The sequence below is a fragment of the Anabrus simplex genome, chromosome 2 (genome assembly GCF_040414725.1).
Source record: "Anabrus simplex isolate iqAnaSimp1 chromosome 2, ASM4041472v1, whole genome shotgun sequence".
Lineage (NCBI taxonomy): Eukaryota > Metazoa > Arthropoda > Insecta > Orthoptera > Tettigoniidae > Anabrus > Anabrus simplex.
The window spans coordinates 858320190-858338723 of NC_090266.1; the positions used below are offsets into that span (position 1 = coordinate 858320190).

The window sequence follows — 18534 nt, forward strand, 5'->3', positions numbered from 1 at the left end:
CTCCTCATTCAGACCTCGGTGGGACACAATCGACAGCAACACCTATGTCGCCCTCAGCCCAGCCACCGAACCCCAACACACTGAGTCTCACACTGACTTCCCCATGGAGTCCATCACTGACCCCATGTCCAGCAACTCTGAATCCACCACGGAGTCCACCACTGATCCTAGCTCCACCACGGAACCCAACTCTCACTGGGTGTCCGCGGCTAGCCTCCCTTTTTATAGCTTAGGTGATTTGAGCCAGAATATTGGTGAGATGGCCAGAGGCAGAACATTCCTGCTGAATCTCTAAAGAAACTCACAGGTAAGCCGGTCGACGAGAGCAATACACGGAAAGGCCGGCCCCACCCCACAAGCCAGCTGGGAGATCCCAAGTTGTCTGAGTCACTAGCCCCTTCCTGGAAGTGCCGAAAGAGGCTATCACGGGCCTGGCACATAACAATATTATTTGAATCTAGCAGAAGATGGCCACAAGAAGGCCGAAACATGTTCTAGTTTAGGCATGATAATTTAATTATTGAATAGATGGAACCTTCATAATAAATCATTTTTAAGAAGCAATTTTTGAATATTGTTAATGTCAATATGGAACCAACTATGAAATTCATAAGTTGTATGGGTGTGCACTGGGTAAATTTTACCTGGTCAGTTTTATCATTATGAAACACAATGTATACATCACTCTGCTTTCTTTTCATGAAACAAGCAAAATGGCATGTTTGTATAGATTTCGTAATCTCAAAATATATTGTGGGTGGAAGATTAAGTTAACAATTGCTGTGTAACACAATCCTTTGTACTACACATGAATCTTATAGGAATGTAGATTCATTGTAGCTCCATTTTCATAATGACCAATACATTTATTTATTCTGCTTAAAAGGTTACTATGCAAAAAGATATTCAGTTACACGACTATGGTAGACGTACACTACTTGCAATAGACCGATAAAAAGCAATTACTGCTGCAACAATGACAAAGGCAACCAATTGTTGACATGTGCATTACATAAATTCAAAATAGATCTAACAAGTCTACACCTCGTAATGAGAAGTTTAGATATCTTAGACCAGCAATGACAGATGGGATAAACATGCTGTTTACATATCAGTTTGTTGCATATTACACACAATGTTTGCATATTACAATCTTTCTTCTTATGGCATTTTTAACACTATGCAGGTCAGTGTTTTTCTCTTGGCCGGTTATCTTTGTTTCCAACTACCTCATTCAAAACCGTGTTCAAATTTATCAGTATTTGAAGACCTGATGATAGAGAAATAATTACAGTTCATTATGTGAGATGTTCCTTGATCAGCTCTAAGGAAACATCTTTCAAAAAATTGCCTTTAATGGAGTACAAAAGTTCCAGTGTTATTAGCTTTACGACTGACAAATGCATTTATTACAGCAATATTGAGATATCCAAAAAGTACAGTCAATGGCCAGCAGAAGGACTTTCTGGATGCTGGCTATGACCCATATAATTCATCAATAGTGTTGACACCATACTTGAATTTATAAAATATCATAATGCCTTTTTCTTACCTACAGTGTCAGGATTTATATCATTATCACAATGGATAACGGAGGCAATTCGTATCACTTTTCCCTTTCTCAGAACATATGAGAGTGTGACAGAATTTGTGAAGCAGGAAAACGATGAAAACCCCTTTTTGAAGATACAAGTTAAGGTGATATTTCACATTTGTTCATCCTTAGTATCTACGCAAGTGGTCCTGTAGTTTTTCAGCAGCAAATCATTTGCCAATGGCACACTCATGAACAAAATGTCCATGCTTATGTTCCTCCCAGTGTGATCAATAAAAAAAAAAGAGCTGCTTCACTATAGCACATGCACTATTGTCTTGATGAATATGGACCTTCCAAATGCTGGCCAACATAAACCTTTAAATTACTGGAGTAGAATGTACGATCCACAGCTAATAAAAATATCTTGATGCTATATTTAGCCAGCTTGTTCGGCATATACTCTCTAAAACTATAGGGACCAAGAAAAGGATCTAGCTTCTCATCAATGGTAGCATATTCACTATTTAAACATTCTGTATGTTCTGCTTCAATATTTCAATAACTTCCCATATGGGTGCGAGTTTGTTGGTTGAACGTCTCTGATCTACGTAAATAATTGTGTCAAACTGAATGCAAAATAGGTGAAAAAAAATCTCTTCCTCGACATCATCGCGATGAAAATGTCAACACCACTGCTGTCAGTGGCCCAAAGACAACTTGTACCGAAATGCGCTTATCACAGCATACCAGAATGGAATGAAAGTCCAAGGAAAGCTTTAATTTTTAATTTGTTAGTTTCTATGGCACCTCTCTCCCTAGCTAATTTAGACTTCACATTCTCACTGTAAATGGCTGTATATGCTACGAGGGTGGATCAAATATACACGGGAATTATGTTTTAAAATTTATTTCATCAACCAAAAATATACACATATAGAGATCACTTTTCTACGTAGTGTCCTGCCTTCGATACACATTTTCTCCATCGGATTGGTAAGAAAGAAGAGGAACGTGTGTGGAGCCAGTTGCACACGAACTCTTCTACACTTGCATCATCATCGAACTGCTGTCCTCCTAGGTCTTGTTTGAGTGGTCCAAACAAATGGTAGTCACAGGGCAAGAAATCTGGACTGTACGGAGGGTGTTCCAGAGGTGTCTAGTGAATTTCCTCCAGTTTTTCCTGCATTAAAGCAGCAGTATGCGGCCTTGCATTGTCACAGAGGAGAATGATGTTTTGAATCAGTAGCTGACATCGCCTGTTGCGACACGCACCTTTTGCTTCATCCAAAAGGTGACAGTAACAGGCTGCATTAATTGTCCTTTGTTCGTGAAGAAAATTCACCAGCAAAACGGCCGCGGAGCCCCAGAAAACGGTTGCAAGCACTCTAACAGCAGATGGGCGTTTTGTCCTTGACTGGACCTGCTTCGTCTCTTCGCCGCCACTCCATGCTTGCTTGCTTTGACTCTGAGGTGTAATGATGCACCCAAGTTTCATCACAAGTCACAATACGATGCAAGAAATCCTCTCCTTCCTCCTCGTAGCAACGCAGGAGTCTCCGACAAACTTCCTCGCGTAAAGTTTCTTTTTCCTGGTTGAGGAGACAAGGAACCCACCTGGCAGACAATTTTCTGAAATGGAGTTCATCTCGAATTGGTGTGAACACTTCTGTAACTTATTCCTATGACTAACACAATTTGCAAAATTTTTATTCGCCAATCTTCACCAATAATGTCACGAATGGCAGCAATGTTATTGTCAGTGATGCTTGTCCCTGGTCTCCTTTCATGAGGTTCATTTTCCACACAATTCCTGCCACAAATTTTTTAGCCCACTCATACACTTGACTCCGTGGAAGTGTTTCTTCCCCAAACAGTGCGCGGAGCCATCTCAAAATTTAGGAAGGTTTGGTGCCCTCTTTTGTGAGAAATTTGATAATGTGTTGCGTAACAGACATGTGCACCTCTTCCTAACTCACGGCGTACTGAAGCCGCCCAGCTCTCCACCGTTGTTCGCGCGTGCAAACCCCTTCTCTAGACACCCTCACCAACATCTTGGCAAAGCCCCACCTCAGAATTATTACTAATAGCAGTGGTACGTTCAAATTCCCATTTATATTTAATCCGCCTTCGTACCTTTAGCCCTTAACATCAACAGCAATCTTTGCAGTTCATGCATCTCCATTGGGACCTGGAAACAAATAATATTTTGCACTCTAATGCAGCCCCTTTCAGAAATGATACTTTTGTACCATACGGATCCATTTTGCCCCTTACAAACATGAAGTCTCCTAGCTAAAGGTATAACGTCAACAACTTCATGTATACATTCAATGAAGGAAATACCTTCAAGGGTTGAGGCACAGTTGCGTTGCTTGGTATCGCTTCCATAATCAACTTCACAAACAAATTATATATCTGAATCGTCACTTCCACACTAAAATTCACCTTGTTCATCACCAAGTAAATCACTGATATCCTTATCGATTAGTCTCTTCATTGCAAATAGTCTGCCAGTCCACAAGAATATTAGATCTCACTGAAAATTTACACAAGCATGCGTGCTGGGTAGAAGACTGACATAAGCATAAAAACGTGTAACCAGTTCGAATAACACTAATGCCACAAAAATGACAAGCAATCAGAACTGTATGGGAGAGTCCACTGGTAAAATAACAAGGGGTGGACAGCAGAATACCCATCACACCAAGAATTATTCACAATTCAGTTTGCCTTGGGCAAAAAATACCCACGCACATCCTAATAGATTAAGAAAGTTTACATAGATTTCTGGAGCTACTGCAGCTGGCTCCTGTGACATAAAAAGTATCATTCACCAGAATATTATGTGGCATCACATTGGTATTAATATCGTATCCGGTAACTTTTATATAAGTGAATGGTTTCCAAAGATGCTACACAAGGAATACCCACAAGAAAATTAAGTAAATGACATTAATTACCATGATGAGTACGGTAAGTCTCCAAGTTCCTATCGACCTGAAGACGAAGGTGACACTTCTCACGAAGTAATGGTGGACCATGCTTACTGACTGAGAATGATCCAACCTGAAGCGCACCAGTCTGCCGCTGATTTATTGAAGCAACACGCTGTCCAGCATAAAGATCCATGTTCATTAGGTCCACCTGCATGACATCTAGTAAGCAGGGAGCTGAAATATCAGAATGCCCATTATGATCAACCAACAAATACAGTATCTTAAAGTAAACTCCCTCATTATTTCTCAACATAATGAAGTAAACAACTGCAACATTTCATATTTTAATTTCAACAACAGGAAGGAATATTCCCAATGATATCCCACCTGAAATAGCAAATAACCCTGATATTACCATTTGTATTACATTGCTATGCCAGCCCTGCAGTCTAGGGTCAGCATGCCTCCTCTAACTCAGAGGGCCCGGGTTCGATTTCCAGCCAGGCCAGGGATTTTTACGTGGACCTGACGGTTAGCAAAGGTCCACTCAGTGTACGTGATTACAATTGATAGTGAGATGGCGACCCCGGTTAAGAAAACCAAGCATAATGGGCGAGAGGACCATGCATCACCTTGTAATCTGCAGGCCTTCGGGCTGAGCAGCGGTTGCTTGGTACACCAAGGTCCTTGGGGTGTGTTTGCTTTGTTTATTACATTGCTATGACAACACTCCTGCTTAAATTATAATAGTGAACTAATACGTCTTGTGTAGTAGGTCATATGAATTTGGAAATTTGGGCTTGTCCACTTGAACACAGAACACCTGATCTCCAAAATTTCATTGAAAATATCAGTAAGCTGGCTATGGAAAGAGACACTTTTATGCATACTCCAATTCTTACACTGGCAAGCTACATGAAAATTAATAATAAATTTACTGAGATTGTATCAGTAATATATTTTTAAAATATTACATTTCAAGCAAGGAAGGAAATGATTTTCTGAAGGTGTATTAATTTCTAACAAAAAGTCAGAAAATATCTAAAGACAAGACAAAAGTATCATTGTAGAATGCAACATCTTATCATGCACAACATACACAAACATCCATATATTAAAATTTGTTTCAATATGCAAGTTTGCTACAGTCTCTTAATGAATCTCATTGTTGAATATGAAAGCCAGCAAAAATGCAATTATACTCCCTGCAATTCTGTACTTAAAAATAACTCTACAGTATCATCTTCCATCACAATTCTCATTTTGAAATCCACACTTAAATCACTATCTACTACTACTACTACTACTACTACTACTACTACTACTACTACTACTACTACTACTACTACTACTACACTTGCCCTCTTCAACCTAAGATCAATAGCCTCATAAGGAATATCTGTTACTGAAGCTTCATTCCAGGAGATTAAGTCAACATCAACAGACCTGTATTTTTATATTTTTTGGAAGAAGCTGATAACTTGTGAGGATATGGGGTCTTAACTGTACTAAAATACGGAATACGTATTGTGCCTCGGTCACAAAAACCCAGTGCTGGACTGAGTAACTGTCGGTAGAGTGTTGACCTTCTGAGCTAAAGTTGGCGGGGGAAGGGAAGGGAAGGGAAGGGAAGGGAAGGGAAGGGAAGGGAAGGGAAGGGAAGGGAAGGGAAGGGAAGGGAAGGGAAGGGAAGGGAAAACCACAGCCTTAAACATTAGGTGTCATCCCAATATTACCCTGGAGTTGAAGTGGAAGGCTACATAAACAATATCTCGTTGTTCTTGTCCACGAAGAACCTATGCAAACAGATAATTGTAGTTTTTCATCAGAATTTTTTGCTTCTAAAGATTATGTTGGTATAGTGCCTAACTTAGAATTCAAGGGCATGTAACTTTATGTCCGATGAACTACTTTTATGGTCTTGGAGATTCCAAGCATATATTAGTCCCAAATATACAATTATACCCTTAAATGTGGATATCACAATTACCCAGGTCATGCCAACCAACAAAAACAAAAATTAATTTATGTAAAGAGATAGTGTACAAAATGTATTAAGCACCCATATTGCCTTAAGTGACTGAGACCTGGACAATGACAAGTAGGGAGGAGAATAGAATTCAAGCCAGCAAAATGAAATACCTAAGAAGTATGATAGGTAAGACAAGGAAAGACAGATTGAGAAACAAAGATATGAGAAAGAGGTCAGAATTGAAAACTTAAATAAGTGAACAGATAGGAGTAAACCAAGATGTAAAGAGGATGGAGGAGAAAAGAATACCAAAACAGATGATGGAGATGAAGTTTGAGGGAAGGAAAGCAAGAGGGAGACCTAGAACAAGGTGGATTGATTCAATAAAGAGGAGTGCAAGAAGGAGAAACTTGGACTGGGAAAAACTGATGGAAGAGGAATGGTGGAAGGTGAGAGGAAGGTGGGTAAGTACAATAAATGCCCTGACCTGGCAGGAGCAGGATAAGAGGAAAGGAAGAGGAAGAATTTTTCAGGAATGAGTCAATATTTTACTAAACCAATGCATTGATCTCAGAATTAGGGTGCTAATGAAGTGGGATGAGGCCAAAATTATAACCAGAAGGGGTTTCTATAACATGGTAGTAAATCTAAAGACATGGAGTCTTTGATGTTTAAACACTCCAACATGCCAAATCAATTGCACTGAGATTTGATCCCACAACTCGTGCAAAGCAGCTGAGCACTTAGTACACTGCACCTTCCATCAGTCAGAAAAAAAGGGGGAAAAAAGAAAGAAAAAAGGAACATATTTTAAATTTACAAATATATAATAAAATTCAACAATTTTCTGCAGATTTAACAGAAATTCCCAAACTGTTTCCCTAACAGTTCTCAATATTGTTTAGAAAAGGAGAGATATTGCATGATTTCTCCACTACATAACAAACATGCCTTTTCTTAATTTTAATTAAGGTATTACGTGCCATATATTATCGTCATCACTTATACCCAACACTTAGAATGTGATGTTCCCAGTCCCAACATAAAAAATACAGGTCTTTCCTGAAAATAAATCCATGGCACATGCAGCCCATTAAGGACCCTGGCCTGCCAAGATGACTGCTGCCCAGACAGATGAACTGTAGATTTCACAGTGTCATATAGTCAGCGTATAGCAATGTAAGCCACATTGAGGCAAGCAAGTTTATAATCTTATATGACTGCTGCTCTCGTGATCATAAGCATGTGACCACTACTTTTACATGAAATATGAACCAAAGATATGTGTGTTTCAGTTTGAAAACTCTCACATGCATTGGCCATCATTTGAATCACGGCTACCTTTGTAAGAAGCCAGTAACTATGTTGCTCAGCTATCATTCCCCCTTCAACTATATTGCTTAGCTTTCATAATTGAACCCAGACAGCTCCTCAGTCAGTCTCAAAAGGCTTTCCAGCCCTTAACCCAGGATAAAAATTCTTTAACAAGCCGAGAATCAACCCTACATCCTCCAGGTAAGAGGCAGACAAGCTATTCGAACACCATGAGAATTTCTGTTTCCTATTAAAATTTCAATAATGTCTGAAAATAACATCAGTGAGAAAAGATATTAAGAATATATGAACAGCAGCGATAATGAAGCTTAGAAATAATTAAAGTAAGAAACCTATTCTCCCTCCTCTTCTTCCAAGTGGTGGTGGTGGTGGTGGTGGTGGTGGTGGTGGTGGGGTTGTTGATGATGATGATGATGATGATGATGATGATGATGATGATGATGATGATAAAATAAATCACCTTACCAGGAAGGGCCTCCGTAGAAAAATGCGCTTCAGGTGGTACATATGCTGCAGCAGTCTTCTTATGCATGGCAGTAATTGTTCCATCTGATCCAGAGAGCTTGAAACAATTGCTTACAGTTAATTTTCCCAGGTCCATAACAAGGATGTCAGTTGAGCGAGAGCTCAATGGAAGCAGGATAACAGGAGAACCAGCACTGATGTCCAATAAAAGACAGGTTGACCGCATCTGTTGCTGAGGAACCTGCACACATTTCACCAAATTTTATCAAACCACTGCTCATGGATAAATTTCAAGAAGACTAAAATTACTGCTACCAAGAAACACAAGGAAATTTGCCTTTATCGTCAGTGTATAATTTGAGGGAAAGTAGCAATGCAGTAATAATGTGTAGGTGGGGACTGTTACCTTTTATATAGTCACAAGCAATGTATTCTATGGAAAGGAAATTATATTTTTGTTATTATTTTTCTACTGCTTTTTCCCCACTATCTGGTGGGGTCACAGGTGCAATCTGAATTGCACGACTGGATCTGGTTCAGCTTTATGGCTGGATGCTAGATGAGTGTTTCTGTAGTGGTTTGTAGTTTGACGTGTTGTGTGTAAATGAAGAGAAGTGTATTATGATGAACACCAAGACCCAGTCCCTGAACCAGATGAATTAACGGGCCCAGCTGGTAACTGAACCCAGAACCCTCTAAACCAAAGGCCTCAATGCTGACCATTTAACTAAGGATGTGGACAAAGGAAATTACAATAATACAGCAAATTGTAACTATAATGATAATAAGCAAGATGCTTTTTATACATGTAGTACTGTACAATTTTTACATACACCATCTCTAAATGCAAGCTTGTAACTGTATGACTAGTACCACGCAGGGGTGAGAAAGAGCGAGAGAAAATGAATATATTAAGGTTCAGTATTAAATGCATGTAAATATACGTGTATCCTAACAATACAGCTTACAGCTTTTCAGTCTGTCAAAAACAAAATTTATAAGACTATAACATACCTGTATAATAGGGACAATTGTAAGTAGACGATTTCATTCTACAGACTGAAAAACTGTAAGCTGAATTAACAGAGCTGACACTGAAAATGAATGGCTTCCTTCATAACAAAATATCCTAAAAAGAAATAGTTCAAGGTCAGTATATATAGCATTGCATAGATGCACAGTTTTACCATGATAGACTTTCAATACTTATTGCAAATAGCTACATAAATAAAATTAAAATTTTGACCGTACACTTCAAATTTTTGCCTCATACTTTGCTTTTATCTTGGATTAGATTTACGAAAGTCAAAAGTGGGTTCAGTTCATGTTCATCTGTCTGCCTCAACATCATGGTGAAAACGACTCAAGAGAATTTCTTGAAACCCTGTATTTTATTAAGTTCAGGCATATCCACAGGGTGTTTTAGGTTATAGAGTATATTATTTGATTAATATATTGTAGCATAGCAATATTAAGGGGACTAAAACCATAAATGTCAAATTTCTTTGTTCAATTTGGCTGCATCAAAAAATACACAATCAAATTTCTACACTAAAAATTTTCCATCATTTACGCTCCATGCAATTTCACCATACAAGTAATAATCATGGAGATATTAATGATTAATTCATTTCTCAGAGGAGTTCAAATATACACAGAAACATTAGCTCTATCTAAAAAGTTAACACAATAAAAAGGACACAAAACCTAATTCTCAAACAACAACAGCAACAACAATAGCAACAACAATGGCAAACGTAATTCGTGAAAACCTTAGAGACACTATCTCGAAAGTAAAATTTATGGGTGAAATATCTCAACCTTTCAAAATAAATACAGGTGTCAGACGGTTTATCTCCACTCCTTTTCAATTGTGTCATGGAAAAAATTGTAAGAATTTGGAATGAAAAACTGAAAGAATCCAAAATATTGCCATTTGTGCTGGGGAAAATGAACAAAGGTGTTGCAATAAATTGCCTAGCATTTGCAGATGACTTTGCCATACTTACAGAAAGCCTTACAGATGCAGCAATGCAAGTCAATTTCCTTGAAAAGACAGCCAACATGACAGGCTTGAGAATCTCTGCTGAGAGAACAAAATTTTTGACGAATATAAAAAGTGCCCCGAAGATTTTAGTAACGGATATTGGTCAAATAGAAAAGGTAAAGAAATTCCATTTGGGTGAGACAATTCAAGAAAATGGTTTAGAAAAATCTGCTATAGAGGAGAGGATACAAAAGATGGAAAGAGCTTACAGTATAACTAAGAATACTTACAACAAAAAGTGCTTACCAACAAAACTTAAAATAAAGCACTACAACTCAGTAGTGAAACCAGAATGTCTGTATGCCAGCGAATGTCTAGGCTTGATAAATTAGAAATATTAGAAAGAAGAATTATAAGGAAAATATTAGGTCCTCTAAGAATTGCAGAGTTTTAGAAATTAAGAAGTAACAATGAAATTTACCATAACATAGAAAATATATCAGAAGCAATAAGAAAAAGGAGATTGCCATTTCTTGGACACATTTATAGAATAGATGACAATAGACTAACTAAACGAATCTTCAAGTACCTTTGGGAAAGAAATCTACCACCACCTGGATTAAAGAAGTCAAGAAAGACCTGAAAAGGAACAACATACGAGAAGCAGAATTATTGGAAAGAAAGGTTTTTAGGAAGAAAGTCTTACAAATGGAAGGATTCCAAAGGAGGAAGGAAAAGAAAACAGGCACAAAGTGGACTGAAGACAGGAAAAAAAGCAGTGAAACAATGAAAGAATACTGGAAGAAAAGGAAAAAAAAACAACTAAGGAGGAAGAATTGAAATTGTAATGCGGTCCTTAGAAGGATGGAATGCAATAATAATAATAATAATAATAATAATAATAATAATAATAATAATAATAATAATAATAATAATAATAATAATAATAATAATGAGGAGAGCACTAAAAAATGCCTAAACGTAAAATATAGCATATCACTGACCTAGCCAGGGTGGGGCCGTGGTATACCAGAAGGTCAACAGACTAGCTAACAAGCTGGAATCGCACCAATGATGGAGCAGTGGTTTTTTCAACACCTCACACTCTATGCTGGAGTGGAGATAAACAGGACTTCTTAACGATAAGTTCCAGATTTTCAAGTTCATAACTATTTAAACAAAAATAAACATGTATGTTTATACTGTTCTAAACATAAATAAACATGTATACTTTTCTCAATATTTGAGTGTGATTTGATAGAATCTGATTATGTTCTTTTGACAATGAAACATATCATTCTATTTCAAGTTGTTTCAAGTATAATGCTGTCACCACGTTTTCTTTTTCACGTAGTTCATAAATTTATTACTAAAAATTGTGAAAGTTATATCAAATGATATGGCATTTCTAAACTGTGAAATCAGCCGTGGATTGAGGCCTCCTTGTTTACCTGATTTAAGTGCAAGTGATTTTTGGGGTCGTCGTCATCGTCATCAGCTGTAACTTGATCCGAGTATATGTAACTTCTTCCTGCATACATTGACCAGTTCAACTCAGTTTATGGATGTGTTTGTGATGACTACACAGACCAATCCTGGCATAAACCATACGCGCACACAAATCACACTGAATGGATGCAGGAGGGCGGGGATGTAACTGACGGAGTTTTCTTGCTTGTCGCTTGGCTTCTTGATGTCTGCGGCGTTCTCTTTCAAACAAGTTGACAGCGGTGGATGTAGTGTTCCACCACAGTGAACGGTCTACAGCACATGTCTGTACATTTATACCAGTGGTATTCATGATGTGTTTCAGTGGGTCATTAATGGCTTAAGAGGGGCTCTATGAGGTCTACTGCCAGAGCAAAGTTCACCATAAAGAATTTGGCGGGGAAGCCTGGCATCACCCATGCGGTAAACATGGCTTAACCATCTCAGCTGATGAGCGATGATTGTTGCCTCAATGCTATTTAGCTGTGCTTTGTCGAGAACTGCTGTGTTCGTCACATAGTCCTCCCACTTAATATTCAAGATGTATATCACTTTCTGTTGGTGGAAGTGCTCAAGTTTTTTGATATCACGCCGATAGTGTGTGTCTAAGATGGAGATACTGAACTCCGGAAGAGTTAATCCTGGGACAGCTTGTGCAAGTACCTTCATTTTATTTTATTTTTTGCTTTAATGGCAAGACCAAAGCAATCACATGCAGTTTTAAAGCAGTTGACTGACTGTAATAGTTCTGCAGGTGTTAGAGCAGGAGATCCGGTGTCATCAGCATACTGCAGTTTTGTCACCCGGGTAAACAGAGTAAGTCTTTGTGAGCAAAGTCTTGCCAGATTGAAAAGGCCTCCACCAAAACAAAATTTAATCACCATACCTAAGTTGTTTGCAGATAATTCATGCAGCATGGCAGCCATGTACAGTGCAAAAAGTGTAGGAGCAAGCACACAGCCTTCTTTCAGTCCACGAGTAATTGGGAACGAATCCGACACCGAGTTACCATGAAGAATCTGTCCAGACATGCCATCATGAAGGGCTTGAACCAATTCCACATAACGTTCAGGACATCCAAAATGTCTCAATACTTTCCACGTAGCACATCTTGGTACTCAATCAAAGACTTTTTCCACATCATAGAAAACTAAATACAGAGGCTGCTGTTGCTCTCTGCATTTTTTATGGAGTTGTCCAGCACAGAAGATCATATCTGTTGTGCCTCTGGAGGTTCGGAAACCTCATTGAGACTCAGGCAAAATCCTCTCTGAGATAACTTGGAGCCGGTTGAATAGAATCCTTGCAAGAATTTTACCTGCAATTGACAAAAACGATATACCATGGTAGTTCCCACATACACTATGATCGCCTTTCTTGAAGATAGTGATGGTAGAATTTTTCAAGTTGTTAGGTATTTTTCGAGTTTCCCAAATCAAGAGGATGAGTGTGAAAAGTCTAGTCTTCAAGGGTATACCTCCAATTTGTATCAGTTCCAGAGGGATGTTATCAGGACCAGGAGCCTTTCTTGGTTTTAGTTGATCAAGTGCTTTGGTGAAGTCTCTGTATGTGGGCTGAACTGCCAAAGATGGTTGTTGGGGCTGCTGAGGGACATTACGAAGAAAGTCCTCAGCGACATTGGAGACACGATTTAGAAACGCATAGAAACGTTCCTTCCAACGCTCTAAAATTTCTCCATCAGCAGTTAAAATGATGAAGTTGTCAACAGTCTTCAATGACCCCGATGAAGATCGAATTGGACCATATATCTCATCTATGCCAGCACAGAAGTTTTGCAGGTCATGGGAATCGGAGAGTCTTTGCAGTTCTTCAGCTTTTTGTTGCCGCCAGTTAATCTTGATTTCCCTAAGTTGTGCCTGACGTTTTCCTTAAATTCCAAAAAATGTGATTTCTTCACATTGGAAGATGGATCTTGAAGATAGGATAGATGGGCTTCCCGTTTGGCATTGATTGGACATTTAATTTCTTCATTAATTTCATCAAACCAAGTCTTGTCTTTTTCTTCTCACAAAACCAATTGTTTCCTCAGCTGAATAAGTGATGACCTTCTAAAGCGTGGCCCACCCCTGATTTGTACTATCACTGCTGACTGGATGACTAGCCAGTTTGTTTGAGATTGCATTTCTGTAATCTGTAGCAATGGATTCAATTAAAGTTTAGAAGTTTCAAATTTCTTATTGGGTAGGTTGTGGATGGATCTTTTTGGATTGCGACAGATTGAGATTCTCAACCAGCAAAAAAGGAGCTTATGACCTGTCCAGCAGTCATCGATGTTTCTTGCAATCCTTGTAACAAGGACATCTTTTTTATCAAATTGTCTGGCGACGATATAATCAAGGATGTGCCACTGCTTTGAGTGAGGATGCATCCAAGTGGTCTTGTAGCGATTAGGCAGGCAGAACTGTGTATTAGTAATAAAGAGTTCATGTTCAGCACATAAACCAAGCAGCAGTAGACCATTGGCATTTCAATCAATCAATCAATCAATCAATCAATCAATCAATCAATCAATCAATCAATCAATCAATCAATCAATCAATCAATCAATCCATCAATCAATCATTCACTAATGATCTGCATTTAGGGCAGTCACCCAGTGGCAGATTCCCTATCTGTTATTTTCCTAGCCTTTTCTTAAATGATAGTAAAGGACTTGGAAAATTATTGAACATTTCCCTTGGTAAGTTATTCCAATCCCTAACTCCCCTTCCTATAAAAGAATATTTGTCCTAATTTGTCCTCTTGAATTCCAACTTTATCTTCAGATTGTGATCTGTCTTACTTTTAAAGACACCACTCAAACTTATTTGTCTACTGTTGTCCTCGCACGCCATCTCTCCACTGACAGCTCGGAACATACCACTTAATCGAGCAGCTCGTCTCCTTTCTCCCAAGTCTTCCCAGCCCAAACTGTGCAACATTTTTGTAACTCTACTCTTTTGTCGGAAATCACCCACAACAAATCGAGCTGCTTTTCTTTGGATTTTTTCCAGTTCTTGAAGCAAGTAATCCTGGTGAGGGTCCCATACACTGGAACCATACTCTAGTTGGGGTCATACCAGAGACTTATATGCCCTCTCTTTTACATCCTTACTACAACCCCTAAATACCCTCATAACCATCTGCAGAGATCTGTACCCTTTATTAACAATCATATTTATGTGATTACCCCAATGAAGGTTTTTTCTTATATTAACACCTAGGTACTTACAATGATCCCCAAAAGGAAGTTTCACCCCATCAATGCAGTAATTTTTTTTTTTGCTTTACGTCGCACCGACACAGATATGTCTTATGGCGACGATGGGATAGGAAAGGCCTAGGAATGGGAAGGAAGTGGCCGTGGCCTTAATTAAGGTACAGCCCCAGCATTTGCCTGGTGTGAAAAAGGGAAAACACGGAAAACCATCTTCAGGGCTGCCGACAGTGGGGCTCGAACCCACTATCTTCCGATTACTGGATACTGTTACAAGTAATTATTTTCATTTTGACCGTATTAATTGTTTAACATTTAATACTGGATACTGACCCCATTTAAGCGACTGCAGCTATCGAGCTCGGTAGTGCAGTAATTAAAACTGAGAGGACTTTTCCTATTTGTGAAACAACCTGACTTTTAACACCGTTTATCATCATACCATTGCCCACCGTCCATCTCGCAACACTATCGAGGTCACCCTAGAGCCGCTCACAAACTTGTAACTTATTTATTACTCTGTACAGAATAACATCATCTGCAAACAGCCTTATCTCCGATTCCACTTCTTTACACATATCATTGATATATATAAGAAAACATAAAGGTCCAATAATACTGCCTTGAGGAATTCCCCTCTTAATTATTACAGGGTCAGATAAAGCTTTGCCTACTCCAATTCTCTGAGTTCTATTTTCTAGAAATATAGCCACCCCCATTTAGTCACTCTTTTCTAGTCCAATAGCACTCATTTTGGCCAGTAGTCTCCCATGATCTACCCTATCAAATGCCTTAGATAGGTCAATTGCAATACAGTCCATTTGGCCTCCTGAATCCAGGATATCTGCTACATCTTGCTGAAATCCTACAAGATGAGCTTCAGTGGAATAACCTTTCCTAAACCCAAACTGCCTTCTGTTAAACCAGTTATTAATTTTGCAAACTAGTCTAATATAATCAGATAGAATGCTTTCCCAAAGCTTACATGCAATGCATGTCAAACTGACTGGCCTGTAATTTTCAGCTTTATGTCTATCACCCTTTCCTTTATACACAGGGCCTACTATAGCAACTCTCCATTCATTTGGTATAGCTCCTTCAACCAAACAATAATGAAATTATTTCAGATATGATACTATATCCCAACCCATTGCCTTTAGTATATCCCCAGAAATCTTATCAATTCCAGCTGATTTTCTAGTTTTCAACTTACGTATCTTACTGTAAATGTAATAGTCATCATAGGTAAATTTTAATACTTCTTTAGTATTACTCATCTCCCCTATCTGGACATTATCCTTGTAACCAACAATCTTTACATACTGCTGACTGAATACTTCTGCCTTTTGAAGATCTTCGCATACACACTCCCCTTGTTCATTAATGATTCCTGGAATGTCCTTCTTTGAATCTGTTTCTGCCTTAAAATACCTATACATACCCTTCCATTTTTCACTAAAATTTGTATGACCACCAATTATGCTTGCCATCATGTTATCCTTAGCTGACTTCTTTGCTAGATTCAATTTCCTAGGAAGTTCCTTCAATTTCTCCTTACTTCCACAACCATTTCTAACTCTATTTCGTTCCAACCTGCACCTCCTTCTTAATCTCTTTACTTCTCTGTTATAATATAGTGGATCCTTACCATTCCTTACCACCTTTAAAGGTACAAACCTATTTTCACATTCCTCAACAACTGCTTTAAACCCATCCCAGAGTCTGTTTACATTTTTATTTACCATTTTCCAGTGATCATAGTTACTTTTTTTAAACTCCCTCATGCCTGTTTTATCAGCCATATGGTACTGCCTAATAGTTCTAATTTGAATACCTTCCTTTCTTTCTTTCTTTCATTTTTAACTACCACAAAAACAGCTTTGTGATCCCTAATACCATCTATTACTTCGGTTTCCCTATAGAGCTCATCTGGTTTTATCAGCATCACATCCAAAATATTCTTCCCTCTAGTTGGTTCCATCACTTTCTGAATCAGCTGCCCTTCCCATATTAACTTATTTGCCATTTGTTGTTCATGCTTCTTGTCGTTCACATTACCTTCCCAATTGACATTTGGTAAATTGAGATCACCTGCTTCTATCACATTCCTTTCCATATCATTTCCAACATAGCTGATTATCTTATCAAATAATTCTGAATCAGCATCAGCACTACCCTTTCCCGGTCTGTAAACTCCAAAGACATCAAGTTGCCTATTATGTTTAGAGATGAGCCTTACACCCTGAATTTCATGTTTTCTATCCTTAACTTTTTCGTAGCTTACAAATTCTTCTTTCACCAGAATGAATACTCCCCCTCCTACCATTCTATCCTATCTCAACTATACACACTCCAGTTCCGTGAGAATATTTCTGCATCCATTATATCACTTCTCAGCCATGATTCAACGCCTATTACAATATCTGGTAAGTATATATCTATTAAATTACTTAATTCGATTCCTTTGTTTACAATGCTTCTACAGTTGAGTACTAACATTTGTATGTCATCCCTACTTGATTTCCAGTTCCCTGTTCGCTTCACACCGCTCCCTGGGCCAAGTTGCCAAGTCCATGTTTTCCCATCACAATGCCCCATAATTGGTGATCTTTACCAACTCTGGCGCTGAAATTGCCAAGCAGTAAGTGTTTGCCTCTTGGTGGTACTTTGGTGATGATAGTGCTCAGCAGGTTGTAGAACTGGTTTTTAGCTTCTACATCAGTATCCAAGGTGGGAGCATATGTGGAGATAAGTGTCATTGATTTGGCTCCAGAGAGTGGGATTCGGAGAGTCGTAATTCCTCCACTAACAGCAGTTGGAGTTAGCTGATAATCATTCACCAATGTGGTCTTCACAACAAATCCAACACCATGAATGCGGTGTTCTCCCTCATCTTTTCCCTTCCAGAAGATTGTGTAGCCTGAGCTGAACTCTTACCTTCGCAGAGAGTCTGGTTTGACTTAAGGCAGCAATATCAATGTTCATTTGTCCAAGCTCATGGGTGACAAGCGTTGTTCTTCTCTCAGGTCTCTTATTGTCTTTCAACTCAAGTAGGGTCCGAATATTCCAGGTTCCTATAATCGAAGTTTTGGTAATCTTTGTTTTTCGACCACATAAGAGGTGACCCGCTGGGTGCGGCCTCCCAGCCGGCTGAAAGTGTCACTACCGATGTTTAGCCCACATTTTCTAGGGCCTTCACCATTCAGGGTGGGCGGAGGTGATCCTAAATAGGCCTGCCCAAACTCAGATGCAGGACCGAATTCCCGAGTAGGGGTCTCAGAAATATGACCATCACACATCTGCTGCCAAAGTGCAGATCCAAACTAGAGGCTTCCAGTTTCACCCAAAAACCTGCCCCCACCATCCTTATCCCATTGCCGTTGGACTTGAGTTGAAGGGCGTGACAGCAGGAAAAAGTGCCACAAGCGGGATTTTGTTTAAGATGGATTGCAGCTTGCAAGGAAGTGACCTACACACTATGATCTCGGAACTATACCTTGTCGCACAAATGAAATGCGACATGCTAGTTCTAGTACCACGACTGCAATGGACTGCCGCAGACTCAAAATACCATTGAGTTGCGCCTTCACAGCCAAT

General features: G+C 38.9%; 1 protein-coding gene across 1 annotated transcript in view; it reads right to left on the reverse strand.

Moving 5' to 3' along the window:
- Positions 1 to 18534, reverse strand: part of Vps13D (vacuolar protein sorting 13D) — an 866734-nt gene that overhangs the window by 441784 nt on the left and 406416 nt on the right. The window contains 2 exon segments of the mRNA XM_068226303.1: positions 4498 to 4707; positions 8246 to 8486. Coding sequence (XP_068082404.1) covers positions 4498 to 4707; positions 8246 to 8486 — 451 coding nt within the window.